A 17,400-nucleotide genomic window follows, 5' to 3' on the forward strand; every position below is an offset into this window, starting at 1 on the left:
CGAAGAGTAGCGGGTGGCCCTCATCAATTCTGCCCGTGTGGTTGTTTTCCCCATGCACTGTGTAGTGGGAGGACGGGCACATTCCTCATTTCACAAAGAACTTGATGAGAGGAACTCAGCCAAGCGCTCAGCAGTAACAAGTGCCATTGGCCAGACGGGGAGGGCAGGAGTCTGGCTGCAGGCCTGACCCAGAGCACCTCTACAGGGGCAGGCAGCCTGCCCGCCTCAGCTCCTAACTCTACCCAGGGCCCTGGACTGAGCCTCTAAGGAAGCCAGGATCAGCTAAACAGGGAACACACAGGACCAGCTCTGGTTGCTAAGGAGCACTGTGGGCTCCCTGATACCCTGAGTTTGCGGCCAACACTGCTGAGGCTCCGACTACAGCTTCCCCTCGGTCGGCTTTGTTTTCCAGTCACTTGAACAACAAGGAACTCTCTCTCTCTCTCTCTCTCTCTCTCTCTCTCTCTCTCTCTCTCTCTCTCTCTGTGTGTGTGTGTGTGTGTGTGTGTGTGTGTGTGTTCTCCTGATTAAGAGCACATTTGGGTTGTATAGCTCTCAATAACTGCTGTTGGAATCTGAAAAAAAATATATGCTCAGACTACAAGAATTTAAGAATGTTTTGGGGAGGGAAGTGACAGTTACATTTCTTATCCCATTGTTAGCCATTAGCAGGGATGCTATATTAGAATCATCAATATGTAAACCTTGTGACGGTTCCTCAGATTAGAAAGAGAAGGACCGCACAGCAAGGCTGAGGAGATTGCCAAGGAACACAAAATCAGTACTTCCTGCTTCATTTGCAATAATGATGTGTTAAAGAGAAGATGGTGTGTGTGTGTGTGTGTGTGTGTGTGTGTGTGTGTGTGTGTATACACGCCCAGCAGAACACTGAAGCCCTGTCATTTGGGACAAAGTGGATGAACTTAGAGGATAGATAAGCTGTGAGTCTTAGGCTACCTGGAGAAGTTAAATCTGCGTGGAAGTTGACTGTGTGCGCAGGTGCCATCTGACAGAGAGGAGAGTCATCTTGCTGGTCCCTGAGCACACACATCAATGATTGAATCTTGGTCACCAGAAAGGGTATAGCTGTGCTGTCCAGCAGCTCCATCCCAGGGGCCTGCTGTGCCTGAGACGGTAGCAGAGGTTCCGTCCTTGTAGAATGCTGACAGTCCCCTTGGGAGGCAGAGGCAGAGATCTGAGTGCAAGGCCAGTGTGGTGGTTTGAATATGGCTGGCCTAGGGAGTGGCACAATTTGGTGGCCGTGTTGGAGTAGGTGTGTCACTGCGGCTATAAGCTTTAAAACCCTCATCCTAGCTGCCTGGAAGTCAGTCTTTTCCTAGCACCTTTAATGACTGCTTGGATGCTTCCATGTTCCTGCCTTGATGATAATGGACTGAACCTCTGAACCTGTAAACCAGCCCCAATTAAATGTTGTCCTTATCGGAGTTGTCTTGGTCATGGTGTCTGTTCATAACAGTAAACCCTAACTAAGTTAGCCAGCCTGGTCCACAGAGCAAGTTCCAGCATAACCAAGGAAAGTTACGAGAGAGAGAGAGAGAGAGAGAGAGAGAGAGAGAGAGAGAGAGAACTTATAGTGCAGTAATGTTTCTTCTGAGTAGTTCTCCGAGGAAAACAAAACAAACAAAAAAAGGAGTGAGGATGCTCAAAGCATCAGAGGGTTTAAAGGCTTATTTAAGCTCTTGCCAGTATCCAAAAGGCCAGAAGAGAAGAAAAGCAGAATATTCTTGTGCGAGTCAGGATTCAGCGCATACAGACGCAGCCAGTAGTGCACCTAGGGTCTGCATTAGGAGGTGGTGTGAACTTAGGAGAAGAAAGTTCTTTGTGGATGTGAACCTGCCATCCTAGAACTCGCTCCCAGCTAGGTTTACTCTTAAGGGAGGAGGCAAGTATGTCTCCACCTCGAGGTGAACCCCATTCTCTATTACAACACATTTAACAAATACAATCTTTACTGTTCAAGTAAGCCAGGAGAAAGCTATTTTCAAGACTTTGTCTTAACACAGCAAGTCAGTTTCTGCTGCAAAAGAGGCAGTAGCAAGAGAGAGCAAAGAGCCCGGGCCTTCCCACCTCCCTCAACCTCTCTTCTGAATTATGACTACTCTCCTCGCCTTCATCCACCTCTCCATATAGAACTAAAGCTACTTCAAGGAACTCTAAAAGCAGGGTGTCCATCTTACAGATTACCCTGTGCATGCTGGTATGGTGGCACACATCTTGGGAGGCAGAAACAGATGGATCTCTGTGAGTTCAAGGCCAGCCTGGTCTACAGAGAGTCCTAAGACAGCCAGGGCTATTTAGAGGAACCCTGACAAACACAAAAATTTCCCCTGAACTTCAGTGTGGCTTCCTCCTGGAATCTTAACACTTGGGAAACTAAGGCAGGAAGATGGTGCCTTGGACCACACAGTGAGGTCCAAGTCAGGAAGGAAGCTCTGGTAGGTCCCCAGTCCAAAGACAATGAAAATTTCAGTATAGCTTAGCTTTCTCTTTCCTGTCTCTCCCTGGGAAGTCCACACAACTCCTCAGCTATTCTGGTGTCTTGTGAACAACTCCCTATGGGCAGAACCTCTGCTCCGGTCTGGATTGGGCACAGCAGACTCCTGGGTTCTGGCGTACATTTCAGGTGCCCATGGCATAGGTCTAGAGGTTTGCTCAGACAGGTAAGCTCAGGGACAGCAAATCGTCTCCGTAGGTGAAGGTGTTTACCATGAAAGCCTAACCCCAGAGACCTCAGTTGGATCCACAGAACTCACTTAAAGATGCAAGAAGAGAACCAGTTCCACAAAGATGTTCTCAGACCTCTACAGGTTTGTCATAGCATGTGTGTGCGCACCTAGTAATAATAACAACTTGTAAAAATTAAAAAGAAGTTTGTACTTAGACATAACTGTCGCCTTCTGTACATAGAATACACACTGAATCCAGAGGGGCGGATAATTGTGCAGGAATCTCAGGTCATGGCTGCTTTAGGGACTGTCAGACTGGAAGATGGCCTTTACACAGTCCCCTTCCCCAGCCCTGGACCCACAACCAATGTCTGCATCATTCCCTATTGCCTTAATGGAACACACGAGGCTGAGAGCTTTATAGAGGGTTACCGAGCTCACGGTTTTAGATCCGTCTCCTCCCCTTTCTTCTCCTTTTTTCTGTTTTGGGAGATGGGATCTCACACTGTAGCCCAGGATAGCCTAACACTGACTATGTAGTCCAGGCTAGCCTCACATATATGGCCATCCTCTAGCCTCCGTCCTTCCAGTGCTTGGCTCACAGGCACGAGCCATCCTACCCGCCTTTCCTTATTCCTTTACAGGTTTGGCTCCTTTTGGTTCTTTAGGACAAGATCTCTAACTTGCTCTGTAGCTGGCAATGGCTTTCCATTCCAGATCCTCCTGTTTCTCCCTCCTGAGCCCTGGGCTTGTTCCACCACACCTTGCTTTTCAAATTGAGGTTTTAGGTTAGCATTCGAAGTGATGGGCTTGATTGTGGCCCCTTCTGTGTGTGTGTGCGTGTGTGTGTGTGTGTGTGTGTGTGTATGTGTGTGTATGTGTGTGTGTATGTGTGTATGTGTGTGTATGTGTGTGTGTATGTGTGTGTATGTGTGTGTATGTGTGTGTATGTGTGTGTATGTGTGTGTGTATGTGTGTGTATGTGTGTGTATGTGTGCGTATGTGTGTATGTGTGTGTATGTGTGTGTGTATGTGTGTGTATGTGTGTGTATGTGTGTGTGTCATTACACTTTGCTCTCCTGTATTTCCTCCGAAATCCCTCGGGAGCCTCTCTTCTCCATCTGCCTCCCTCTCCCCACTTCCCTCTCCCTCTCCTGCTTTCTGGTCCTCCATGGTCCTCCGCTTTCTCTCTCCCCATTCATGTCCTTGTTTCTTTTCTGTGTCGGTTGCTCATTCCCATGTATTTGTTATTCACTCCACAGAGGATGAAAACATTTGCAACACCCTCACCCTTCACAAGGTGAGAACAGACCAGGGAGGAAATGTAAACGGAAGCTGAGAAGAAAACAACGATTACAAGACCAGGTTGGGTGTGGTGGTCTACAACTCTGATTTCATACTCAGAGGCAGGTGGATCTCTATGAGTTCAAGGCTAGCCTGGTCTATATTGTGAGTTCTAGGACATTCAGAGCACTCAGTTCTACAGAAAAAAAAATTCATTCATTCATTTCTTTCCTTTAATGGAATTACATGTGAGAAGGAGGACCAGGCAGATTTGAATCATAATCCGTGGCTCGAATGAATCCCTCCAGGTCAGTCCCTGCACCCTAGACACTTGCTCTCTGGCTATGAGAACCAGCGGTCCTCACCCCACGAGTAAAGCTGTAAACAACACCGGGAGAGCCAAACCGAGAAAGACCAACATGGAAGTGTGAGGGGACTGTCCTTCAGCCCGAGCTGTGGCTAACTGCACAGGCCGGCATCTGGCCCAGCTTTCAAATAAAGACATTTTAGCTTTGAGTCAGTTGGAACAGAGCTCTCTCTTTTTCCATACAGCGCTCTCTTGGTTGCCGTGGCATTAGATCTTTAATGCTGCTGAGGCTGCTGCTGACAGTGTCAGAACCTGCAGACCACAGCCTACCACTCCTGTGCTGGAGCCAGCAGGGGAACGGGGGAGACTGATGGCCATGCCCTGAGGATTAGTCTAGCCAGTTGCTTTCTCCCGCTTTATACCCATGTGCTATATAGAACTATTATGTATATGCACTTGAAAATGTTCCTATCACCTGGGCTCTCCTTGGGGATTGCTGGAGATGTCACAGCTGTGAGTGTCGTAGGTTATGTAGGATGACAGAGCTGTGAGCCAGAGACATGCTAGCCTGTGCCACTGAAATGACTGAGGCTGGGCCAGAGAGAGGACACACAGTCCCTGTGTTCCCTCAAAGAGGAGTCCCACCATTGAGGGTAACAGCCTTCTTTTCCTGATGCTAGACTCAAGAAGCATTCCCAGAATGGAGCCATTGGCCACTGTGATGAAAGGAGTATTTTGCAAGCTTCTCTTTTACAAAATTATTTACTCTGTGTGTGTGAGTGTGTGTGTGTGTGTGTGTGTGTGTGGTGTGAGTGTGTGGTGTGAGTGTGTGTGTGTGAGTGTGTGTGTGAGTGTGTGTGAGAGTGTGTGTGAGAGTGTGTGTGAGTGTGTGTGAGTATGTGTGTGTGTGTGTGTGTGTGTGTGTGTGTAGGTGGTACACACAAGTCACAGCATGCCCAAGGAGGTCAGAGGACAGCTCTTGGGAGTTGGTTTTCTGTAACCCTGTGGGGCCCAAGCTCACATGGTCAGGCGTGCGCCTCTACCCACTGAGCCATCTAGCTGGTCCCTGTCATGTTTTTCTTGTCAGACACAAGCATTGGCTCATACTAAAGCACATGCCACAGCCAGCAAGTCCACGCAGGGCAAACAGTGAACAGCAAGACCTGGTCTCTGCATCTGCATCCTAATTGTGCATGTCAGCATCTTCCCAGAGCGCCGCACCAGCCTCTGCTCATGAAAATGCAGTTCTCTGATGCCACCAAGGTTGAGCACAAAGCCAGCCGTTCTCTCCAGATGTGTGAAGGCTTTTCCTTCTGGCCTCTTAGCTAGAAGCTTGGGTGGCTTAAGGAATATTGGTAGAAAACTAGGTTCATTTGTAGTCTTGTGACCTTGACCTTGGGGAAGTCCCTCCTCTTCCTTTCGTCCCTCTTTGCTCACAAACACAATGAAGAGTTTGGAAGTCCTGCCCTGTGGCAGCATGGATTCAGTGACAGTCACTCAGTTAGGTGTTTCTGAACCACCAGGCTCTTCACAGCAGCCCTCACGTCCTTGTTCCTCAGGCTGTAGATGATGGGGTTCAACATGGGGGTCACCACTCCATAGAAGAGGGAGATGAGCTTGTCTGCAAGGTCCTGCTTGTCTGCCCCATGTGGGTCCTTGGACTTGGGCTTCCCATACATGAAGAGGATGGTCCCGTAGAAGACAATGACCACGGTGAGGTGAGCTGAGCAGGTGGAGAAGGCCTTCTTCCTCCCCTCAGCAGAGGGGATCCTCAGGATGGTGGTGAGTATGAAGACGTAGGAGACAAAAATGAAGAGGACAGGGACTGCCAAGAAGATCATGTTGGCCACCACCATGCTGATGACATTGATGGAGATGTCAGCACAGGCCAGTTTCAGGACAGCCAGGATCTCACAGGTGAAGTGATTGATGACATTGTCCCCACAGAAGGGCAGCCGCATTGCCAAAGATGTCTGCACTACAGAATTGGTGATACCACCTACCCAGGAGCCAGCGGCCATGGGCACATAGGCAGCCTTGCTCATGACCACAGGGTATCTAAGGGGGTTGCAGATGGCCACATAACGATCAAACGCCATCATACTCAGGAGCACACACTCTGTGGCCCCCATGGCAAAGGACAGAAACATCTGCACAGCACAGCCTGAGAAGGAGACGGTCTTTCTGGGGGTCAGGAAGCTGTCCAGAATGAGGGGGACTGAGGAGGTGGTGTAGCAGATGTCCAGGAAGGAGAGGTTCCCCAGGAAGAAGTACATGGGTGTGTGCAGGTGGGAGTCGAGGATGGTCACCAGGATGAGGACCCCATTGCCCAGCAGGATCACCAGGTACATCAGCAGGATGAGCACAAAGAAGGTTCTCTCCAGCTTCGGGTGGGCGGAGAGGCCCAGGAGAATGAAGTGCGACACAGGGGAGGTCTCATTGGATCTGTCCATGGTACATCGGGTTTGAAACCTGCAGGAACCAAGAAATCAGCCTCAACATTGTCTTACTTCCAAAGCTTCTCGGCAGCCAAGCAAAAAACCTTGTCCTACCAAGCAGCTGGAGACACCTCGACAGTCTTGGAGTCTCTGTGGAATTGTTCATTTCTAGGAAATACACAGTAGGGGCAAATTTAACTTTCTGACTTTGCAATAAGTTAAGCTGAACTATCCTTCCTGCAGAGGACAATTCAGAAAAATGGCAACGTGTATAAAGCATCAGAGAGAAATGAGAGACGTTATATGGATAAGAGTCTGGAAGAACAAGGGTCCATTGGTGTTAGTACAGCTCTTGAGGCTTTTGCAGCCTGGGGAGGTTGCCAAGAGGCCTCGGCACTCTGCCGGCAGCCTTGTGGAGAGAAAGAACAGGTCTTGAAGCACAAGGGCTAGTGTGCAGGGCACCCATCCAAAGTAAACCTCCTCCTGTTTTCAATGGGACCCCACACCACTGAAATGAAGCAGGAGGACACAGGCATTTGTGAGCACGGTTTTCAGATGGTGCTTCTAGGACTTGGGTGCTTTCAAATCCACAATGGAAGCTTACCCCTCTGAAGGAAGGTGGCATCACTCCAGTGTGAAATTATTCCCAGGAATAGCTTTTCAAATACAGCTTCGGTCACACATTTTAAAAGAATAAAGTGTGTGTGAGGGAGGGGCATGAGGGGATCACCCAGTGGATGGGGTTCCTCCTTAGCCATCATGAGGATGGAAGTTCAGACACCCAACATCTTGATAGAAAACAAGACTTTCATAGTGACCTGCACGTCTTCCTACTGCGTGGGAGGCAAAAGTCAGGGATCCCTGTGGCAAACTGACCAGCTAGGTTAGTCAAAAAACTTGTCCCAGTTCTCTGGGGGAGCCTGTCTCAGTAAAAATATGAGCAATTGAGGAAGACACCGATGCCCACTGCTGGCCTCCACACACACAAGCACATGTGCACGCACACACACGCACATATGAACACACTTGCATAGCAGACACACAGGAGAGAGATAGAGACAGACAGACACAGAAGGAGAGGGAGAGAGGATGAAGTCTACAAGTAGACAATACAAATGAAAACCAGCAGAAACCGGTTCAGGAAACACAGAGCTTTCCTGGAGGCAGCGGCAGTGAACACAGGGTTCTGCAACACTGCCATTGCTTTGGGAGTTAGCGCAGACCACGTTGCTACCACAGTGCCAAGGCTGAGCAGCTTGTTGACACTTTAGCCACTGGTCCGTGAGATGGGGAGCAGCCCTTGGACAAGAGCTCTGAGGGAAGTTCCCCTCGTTCTCCTTCCCTTTGACTTTCCACACCACTGCCCAGCTGTGCTCCTGACAATCCACCGAGCCCAGGCCTGCCCTGGGAACTCTAGGGAAGCTTGATGCACACCCCAAAGCTTTAACTTCCTCCCAACACTACAATTTGTTCTGGGCCAGTATAAACCAAAACCAAACAATACCAGGAGAACCTTCACAATAATGAACACATGTGTGTCACCTTGAGCACACGGGCTCATTGTCACAGTCACTGAGATGACCGGGGCTTCCCAACAGTCATGTCCCCCAAGGACTCCTCAGTCCTTACTTCAAAGCTGACACACTGTTCTCTTGTATAGACTCAGTAACTGTCACCAAGTTAGGGTCACAGTAACTCAATCTGGGTTACTACTCACTTACTGGACCTTGCCTATGAGCCAGATATAAGTCTAGGTTTGGGGTCATTGCAACAAAAATCATACAGTTCTGGACCCTAAAGGGCTGAAAATTCCAGTAGGGAACTAGTTGTGAAATTAAATAATTACCCGAACCACAATGTTATTATCATCAACATGAAATATTGTGTTTCTACAGTGGTCACAGCTGGCCTCGGATACACTTTGTAACTGTCCCTCTGCTGGCAGTGGTTTCTCCTTCCTACACTGAGAAGCCCAGGCTTGGCCATCAGAGTGCTAGTGAACTGAACCGTGCTTCTTGTAGCCTGTGTTGGGACAGTTCATCTGAAACCCCATCCCCAGGGCAGTCAGCCCCTCTCCCTTCAGCACCCCTCCAAATATCCACGAATGGTTGGGTGTCAACATGAAGGTTTTAAAATTATAAAGTATTCCTTAGAGGTATCATTCAGGAGTTAACTACAAGGTTGATAGGGAGGAGAGTCCCCAAGCTTGATGACAGCCCGGGCCACAGGCATACTGTGTGATGTATGGGCCTGGGCAGGGCAGTAGCCAGCTGGGTTTTCCATTCCCCTCTGGCCAGCCTTCATGTCTCCCCCAGAAATTTGAATTTTGTAAAGGAGACATTTCCTCTAATGTCACCAGCACCAAATCCAAAAATCCAGCTCCTGGGCATGAGAATGTGGGCTCTACCACCGAGAAAATCCCCAATGGTTTCAGGTGCGTGAGAGGGAACTGCTTGCTGGGATTCTGGTCAACCCTGTCCTCGGTTCTGATCCTAAGGACTCCTGCCGCTCCATGGGTCTGTGTGATTCTAGAACACCGCCACCCTGCTGCAGGCCCCTCTGTGGTAGCCGGGCAGAAGTGTTGCTCTGCTGATGAAAGTCTGCCATTGCTTTGGTCAAAGCCTGCACTTACCTTGCTTGGGAACATGTTTACCAAAAATAGCTGATTTCTCAAAGAGTGGAAAGACTTTGTGTCAGAAACAGGGGCAGTGGGCCTGAAGAACTGGGGTGAGAGCCTAACACGTGACTCCCAAGAGTCAGGCTGGACCTCTCCCCAGCCAGCTGCCTCAGGGCGCAATCTCCAAAGGCTAGGGCACTGTCCTTAGAAGTGATTTAAATCCCACTTAGTTCTTTGGGACGATTCAGTCCCCGAAGTCATTTAAGCTCAGAAAGTAAGCTGTCCTCAGCTCAGAAACTTTGTGTCCTTCTGGGATAGCATCCCTAAGATCCAATTAGGCAGAAGTTTGCTGACTGCGACTTTTCAGCCTTTCCTTCCTTCTCTCTCTTTCTCTGAACAACATAATTGGACCAACAGTGTCTAAAGTTGTTTAGTGATTGCATGAATCTTCAGCTCATTCCCCCCCAGCTACCTTTCTTCAGTGCTATGGCCAAGCTCCTCCCCAACCCCCAACTGTTACTTAGTCTGTGCTTGTGCAATGGTTTGGTGGGGAGGTCTGAGTGAAAATGTATAGTCTTTACATTTTATCTCGCTGAGCACTGTGAAGCAACCAGCTATGATCTCCCTCAGTCCTCACTGGGCATCCAATCAAATGGCTGCATCTGGCTTCCTCTCACCAGTTTGTGTCTCCCTTGACTTCTTGGGATTCACGGATGTCATGTGACCCAGGAAGGAGTCTAGAGAATGGGTTTGTTTTTTTATTATTATTATTATTCTGTAAGATTTTTTTTAATTCATCAACTAATTAAAAATTGAGACAAAGTCTCTTGGAGCTCAGGTCCCCAGCTGACCTCCCACCTCACAAGGGCTGGAATTCCAGGCATGGCGTGGCCTTCAGGGAGCACACCCTCTAGTGTCAAGGAACCAGGGGGGCTCAGAGGTAGGGTGCCCGCCTCACTGGGAATGGGCAGGAGAGAGAGAGGAGTGGAAGGGAAGAGGAGAGAAGGGAGATGAAAAGAAAGATTGAGCTGGGTGGCTGTGATGGTTTGGATGGCAATGGCCCCATAGACTCTTGTGTGTGAAGGCTTGGCCCACAGGAGGTGGCACTATTAGGAGGTGTGGCCTTGTTGGAGGAAGCGTGCCACTATGGAGGCGGGCTTTGAGGCCTCCTATGATGAAGCTAAACCCGTAGTGGCACACAGTCTCCTCTGGCTGCCCGTCAGTGTAGACCCCTCCAGCACCATGTCTGCCTGCACCCTGCCATGCTTCCTGCCATGAGGATGAGGGACTGAACCTCTGCAACTGTGAGCCAAGTAAATGTCTTAACCTTTTACTGCTGTGAAGAGACACCGTGGCCAAGGCAACTCTTATAAAAGACAACATTTAATTGGGGCTGGCTTACAATTGGAGAGGGAGCTGAGAGTTCTACATCTTGATCCAAAGGCAGGCAGGAGAGTACTACTGGGTCTCACACTGGACAGAACTTGAGCATATATATGACCTCAAAGTCCCACCTCCACGGCTACACACCTCCCCCAACAAGGTCACACCTCCCAATAGTGCTACATCCTGAGTCAAATATATTCAAATCACCACAAATGTTTTTCTTTATAAGAATTGTGATCTATTCCACTTCTGGGCATATACCCCAAAGATGCTCCAACATATAATAAGGACACAAGCTCCACCATGTTCATAGCAGCCTTATTTATAATAGCCAGAAGCTGGAAAGAACCCAGGTGTCCTTCAACAGAGGAATGGATACAGAAACTGTGGTATAACTACACAATGGAGTACTACTCAGCTGACAGAAACAATAACTTTACAAAATTCCTAGGCAAGTGGATGGAACTAGAGAATATCATCCCGAGTGAAGTAACCCAGTCACAAAAGAACACACATGGTATGCGCTCACTGATAAGTGGATACTAGCTCCAGAAAGCTCTGAATACCCAAGAAACAACTCTCTGGCTTTATGAAGCGCAAAAAAAAAAAAAGGAAAGTCAAAATGTGGAAGCCTCAGTCCTTCTTAGAAAAAAAAAAGAAAATGAAGAAAAATTGTGTACTCATCATATAGTATTATATAACAATTTTTGAGCTATAATAATATTTTATAAAAATAATAAATTAATAAAATAAGAATTGTGATCATGGTGTTTCTTCATTGCAATACAAACTCTAAGACAATGGCACATGTCTTTAATCCCGGGACTCTGGAGGCAGAAGCAGGTAAATCTCTGAGTCCAAGGCAAGCCTGGTCTAGCTGCCCCGCTAACCTACTCAGCAGAGACACACATCTCCTGACTTCATCCCATCCTGGAGGGAAGTCCAGCAGCCAGAGCAGCCGGAGATGCTTGGATTTTGATTTGTTAAGACACATTTTAATGTGTCAGGCATCCCCTTGTTCCACATGTGTGCTTGCATGTGTGTAAATGTGATTCGCTAAGGATGAGTTGTCTGAGCCCCAGACTCTTAGCGTCTCCCAGAGAGATGGCTGCATTTGTTGTGTTTTCCTGAAGACAAATGTGGACGTGATACTCTCTTGAAGGTCACATTCCCAAGGTTCCTGGAGAGGTTTCACTGGAGTTCAAAGGATTAACGGATTCTGCCTGTAGTCATGAGCAGCATACATGCTCTCACATAAGGGAGAGAACCAGAGAACAGAAAGAGGTGCCGTAAGGTTACCGGAGCTCGGAGGAGGGAAGACAGGGAGAAGGAGCCTGCCTCCAGATGAGGTGAGGAGGCAAAGCCTTCTCAGCAGAGAGACCACACGTGTAGACAAACGCTCCACGCAGGAGTGAGATCCCAAATGAGTCTGAGTGTCTAAATGCTGGGCTCTCAAACCATCCTTGTCTGAGTTGCTGTTTCATCCTCGGTAGCCTAGCCTACCTGGTCTTCCACATCTGCTCCTGAGGGGCTTCTCGTGTTGTTTCTGTGCACCGTGCCAGGAAGAGCTTCAGCCACAGAGACTCACTTGACCTGAAAGAGTTAAAATTTCAAGTTAGCTCCCACTAACCCTGCTTTGAGGACAAGTATGCTTCGAGGCTAAGAACAAAATAAATTGTTTAAAGAAATGACCCAAACCCAGACCAGCTAGACTCGATAAGATCTGGGCTGGCCTTGCAGTCCTGAGAAAAACTAGTATGAAAGTCAGTGTGCCCCAAAACAGAGTGGTCTAGAGTTGAATCATATCCAAAAGCAGACAGAGAGTGACAATTTGAATAAACCAATGAAATTATTATGTGCTTGTTGCTAACTGCTTATGTAATTTTCCCTATAAATATGTCCCCCTAATTGAGTTCAGGGTCGATGCCTCTGTCTCCTGTGTGAGATACGTATCGGCCCGGAGCTCTGTCATTAAACTACCTCGTGCTTTTGCAGCAAGAAGGTCTCTCGAGTTTCATTGGGTAACTCCGTGTCCTGAGACTCGAGTGGGGGGTCCCCGAAAGGGGGTCCTACAGACCCAGAGGCAGAAAGCATACAGCCTGTCCAGTGGCAAATACCCCCTAAATTTGTCTCTCAGGGGTTTTGAACTGCAAACACAAGGCAAACCCATTGAGCTAAGGAAGAGAGGGAGAACCAAGAGAGCAGACAGTAAGGCAGGAAGCAGAGGCTGGAAGCCTGAATTATGATAGCTGAGACTTGTGTACAAGGGAGAGAGCAGAGGGGCTCAGTCCACATGAGAAGCCGAAAACCACAGGAGGGTTGGGAGTGGGGGTGGGGGTGGGGAGTCTGTGAAAGAGCAAGCTCCTGGAACCATGAGTCAGAATGCTCCACTACAGAGGGGCAAGCAACAACCACTCAGACACTGACTGACATCTAGCTGTGAGGCGGGAACCCCAGAACTGTCCTTCCATGAAAGCAAGTGTGATAAAGTGGAGGCCGCTGGAATCCAGAGGAGAGAACAAAGACCCTAGGTATCATAAATGGCTTGTACAGTAGGGTTCCTCCCTGCTCACAAGCCAAGGTCCCATCCACTACTATTCTAGTTGCTTCCAGAACTCCTGACAGCAGGTGTGTGTGTGTGTGTGTGTGTGTGTGTGTGTGTGTGTTGTATGTGTGTGTATTGTGTGTGTGTGTTGTGTGTGTGTTGTGTGTGTGTTGTGTGTGTGTGTTGTGTGTGTGTTGTGTGTGTGTTGTGTGTGTGTTGTGTGTGTGTGTGTTGTGTGTGTGTTGTGTGTGTGTGTTGTGTGTGTGTTGTGTATGTGTGTGTATGTGTACTTGTTTGCTTGTGTCCTCAACAAGTAACTCTTCAGCCTTACACACATCAAATGGAAATGCTACAATTCCCCACTTCAGATACTAGTCTAAAGCTGGTGCCCCATGATTTTTCTTAGCCAGCTGTAAAGGCTCCATCTTGGGCTCAGTGGTATTCGTGAGTGGCTTGTGAAACTCAAGACCATTTTCATTTGCTAGTTGAAATATTATTTATTTGTTTTCTGTGTTTTTAGCACATTACCACAACCCTCATTCTCACTTTGTAGATTTGTTGGGAGTCATAGGTAACACACGAGTTGAAAAGCCATTATAACGGTGCATCTTACAGAACCAATGCTTCCCTGATATCAAAGTACAACAGGTCCGATCGACTGAAAGCCACACAGAAACGGGAACAGTCACCAGCCTCTTAGTGATTTGCAGACACCCATCGGGTGGACACAGCAGAGGTACAGAAATCATGTGCTGAAGGATCAGAATCAGCCAATGATCTGCTGTGTCCCTGCCATCCAGACAGGTGCTCCTCACAGCTCCTTCTGTTCACCGACTAGAGCTCTTTTGGGGAAACGCAGATTGATAAAATAAGAGCACACTAGTTTATCCAGCTGTTCACGGTGAAGCAGCTGCTTCTTTTAAAAGCCTGTATGGGCTGGAGGAATGGCTCAGTGGTTTAAGATCGCCGGAATCCTCTTCTGGCCTCTGTGGGCATCAAGATTGCATGTGATGCTGATATATATGCACATAAAATACCCACACACATGCAATCAATAGACTGTAAACAGCTTTTATTTTTAGTTTTAATTATGTGTCCACATGTATGTTCGTGCACAGGGACGCAGGTGCCTTCAGAGGCTGGAGAAGGAGGTGTTCAGTGTCCTTGAGCTGGAGTTGGAGGTGGCTGTGAGCCATTCGGTGCAGGTGATAGGAACTGAACGTGAGTCCTCTAGAAGAGCAGCACGTGCTCTCACCACTGAGCCACCCCACTTCGCCAGCTCCTCGGGAGCTTTTTGTAAGAGAAAGAAAAGCTTAATCTGAACGTTCATTTCAGTAAGTTTGAGAGAAGATGGAAAGCCATTGAGAATTATCCTGGGCTAGAAAGAATACACTGATACAGTCAGTAATTAGGAAAACAGCCAGACCTATTTATTTGGATTTCTCTTGGCACTCTGTGATGGCTGGACTTATGTAACTTGGCACACAGGCTCGAGTCATACAAAAGGAGGAAGCCTCAACTGAGAAAATGCCTCCATGGGACCCAGCATTTAGGGCATTTTTTAATTAGTGGTTGATCGAGGAGGACCCATTGTGGGTGGTGCCATCCCCGGGCTGGTAGTCCTGGCTTCTATAAGAAAGCAGGCTGAGCAAGCCAGGGGTAACAAGCCAGTAAGCAGCACCCCTGCGTGGTCTCTGCAACAACTCCTGCCTCCAGGTTCCTGTTGTCTGAGTTCCTGTCCTGACTTCCTCTCCAACTTGCTTTTTAGTCATGGGGTTTCACTGAAGCAATAGAAACCCTAATTAAGGCACAACATCTTCTGGGAGACTTCAGATCCAAGCTGTAAGTGCTATCCTCAGTTTAAAAGACTCAGTAGGCCAAGATGAGAACTTTTCCAGAACCTAGTAGTACCTATAGCAGAACCTATAGCCAAACCTATAGCAGAACCTATAGCAGACTGGCCATTTCCAGCTATGCTCTCCAATCACTCGGTGTTTGAGTCTCTCTCAGCTGTTTTTGCTCTGTCTTCAATACACATTTCTCTCAGCCATGTGCTCCTGGTCCATCCCATCTCACGGAGAGCTCCTGCCCTGTCTTATTTCTCTTCCGGTTCTCATTCTCTCCTGGTCCCAACCTTCGACCCCCAACCTACACCCAGCCTGATACCTGAAACCCCGCCTACCTCTATTCTCCCCAGTAACTGGCTGTAGCCACTTTATTTTAACCAGTCAGAGAAGGTTTGTCAAACCAAGACATCATCTGTTGGGGGGGGGCAGTACGTAGCATTTGAATACATAGCAGTGCCAGATCAACCTTCAGCAGTTTATTGCATAGAGATTGTCTGTGGTAATGGGAAAGCTGGTGGGGATCCTGGAGGTTGTTGATGATGAGGTCAGTGGGTCAGTGGACAAAGTACGGTGACGTTTGGGAAATCTGGATCAAGATGCATGTGGCTCAGTTTTTCTTACTTGCAGATTCTTTAAAGTAACAGCCACCTTGACTCAATCCTTGTGACCAAAAATCTCAGGAGAATTCTGAGAACTCAGCACCAGAGAACTTTCTGAGCTGAACTTTGTAGGGTGAGAGAAAGTTCTGGGCAGATCTCCACATGTTGTTTAATTGGGCCTATAGGGTAGAGTCTCATCGCTGAGCCTCTCAGTAAACTTTAAATTGCTTCTGGGATAGAACCCAGCCCCACAGCAACCTTACCCTAAGCTCTGGAGAATCTGGGGCCCTGGAGAACATCATGGAGCACAGAGGTGAGCTACTGGGTCTGGTGGCTGGGTGTGGCTCACCAGCTGGCCCAGGCTCAGCCTCCTTTGGGTTGAGGGTCCCAGGGACCCTCAGGCTTCAGAACCAGCCGCCTTCTTCAGTTCTCTGATCCCTAAGCTCAGGCGTGAGAGTGTAAAGCCAAGATTCCATCTTGGAGTTCTTTACCTTCAGAGTCATTAGAGAGTCGGGAAGGGAGACAATGGTTTATACCATGGCAAGCCTAGACCTCCCGCTGGTGCTGGGGCCCCACTGACAGATGAGCCTTGTCTGGTCCACTTGGTTATGGCTAGGCACCCAGATGAGCAGGTGACCCAGAGCTAGTCACACGTCCTGACCTTGGTAAACTGGTCACCTTGCCATTCCACTAGTCCTTTGCCATGGGAGCCACAGAGTGTGTGCTCCTGAGTATGATGGCGTTTGATCGTTATGTGGCCATCTGCAACCCCCTTAGATACCCTGTGGTCATGAGCAAGGCTGCCTATGTGCCCATGGCCATCAGCTCCTGGGCAGCTGGTGGTGCCAACTCCTTGGTGCAGATCTCCCTTGCGGTGCAGCTGCCCTTCTGTGGGGACAATGTCATCAATCACTTCACCTGTGAGATCCTGGCTGTCCTGAAACTGGCCTGTGCTGACATCTCCATCAATGTCATCAGCATGGGGGTGGGCAACGTGATCTTCTTGGCAGTCCCTGTCCTCTTCATTTTTGTCTCCTACATCTTCATACTCACCACCATCCTGAGGATCCCCTCTGCTGAGGGGAGGAAGAAGGCCTTCTCCACCTGCTCAGCTCACCTCACCGTGGTCATTGTCTTCTACGGGACCATCCTCTTCATGTATGGGAAGCCCAAGTCCAAGGACCCACATGGGGCAGACAAGCAGGACCTTGCAGACAAGCTCATCTCCCTCTTCTATGGGGTGGTGACCCCCATGTTGAACCCCATCATCTACAGCCTTCGGAATAAGGATGTTAAGAATGCCGAGAGGGACCTGGCAAATTACAGATGCCTCACCCGGTAATGGAGGGCTTGACCCACATGTTGTGATAGCCATCACTTGACAATATTAATGCAAGGCAATGCTAGGTGAATGACAAGTTGTCTTAGAGCCATTCATAGTGTCCTCCAGACTGGAAATGTCATCGTCACCTGAGAACTTTGGGGCATAGAGTTTCCTGGCCCATAGTGGATCTACTGACTGGGAATCTTCATTTATATTCACGCTGCACCTGGAGAAGTATTGGTTATGATCATGAAATAGATGCTGTGGTGTGTTTTCTGGATTTCCCAGAAATAGTTGTCACCTCAACCACTGGACCTGTCAGTGACTGACGTCATCTGGTCTATCTCTCTTCAGTCTTGCTCCTTA

General features: G+C 48.5%; 2 protein-coding genes across 2 annotated transcripts; one reads left to right on the plus strand and one right to left on the minus strand.

Moving 5' to 3' along the window:
- Nucleotides 1-5,771: 5,771 nt before the first annotated feature.
- On the minus strand, nucleotides 5,772-6,731 carry LOC308438509 (olfactory receptor 13C7-like; the record flags this gene model as incomplete). Its single annotated transcript, XM_080939936.1, has 1 exon — nucleotides 5,772-6,731. The coding sequence occupies one exon, from the start codon at nucleotides 6,729-6,731 to the stop codon at nucleotides 5,772-5,774; it is 960 nt and encodes a 319-aa protein (XP_080796062.1).
- Nucleotides 6,732-14,364: 7,633 nt separating this feature from the next.
- LOC308438832 (olfactory receptor 13C7-like) lies at nucleotides 14,365-17,052 on the plus strand (the record flags this gene model as incomplete). Its single annotated transcript, XM_080940345.1, has 2 exons — nucleotides 14,365-14,469; nucleotides 16,405-17,052. 2 exons carry the CDS (start codon nucleotides 14,365-14,367, stop codon nucleotides 17,050-17,052), a joined length of 753 nt encoding a protein of 250 aa, XP_080796471.1.
- Between the last annotated feature and the right edge of the window lie 348 nt (nucleotides 17,053-17,400).

The sequence above is a fragment of the Micromys minutus genome (genome assembly GCF_963924665.1).
Source record: "Micromys minutus genome assembly, chromosome: 28".
In the NCBI taxonomy this organism is placed as follows: Eukaryota; Metazoa; Chordata; class Mammalia; order Rodentia; family Muridae; genus Micromys; species Micromys minutus.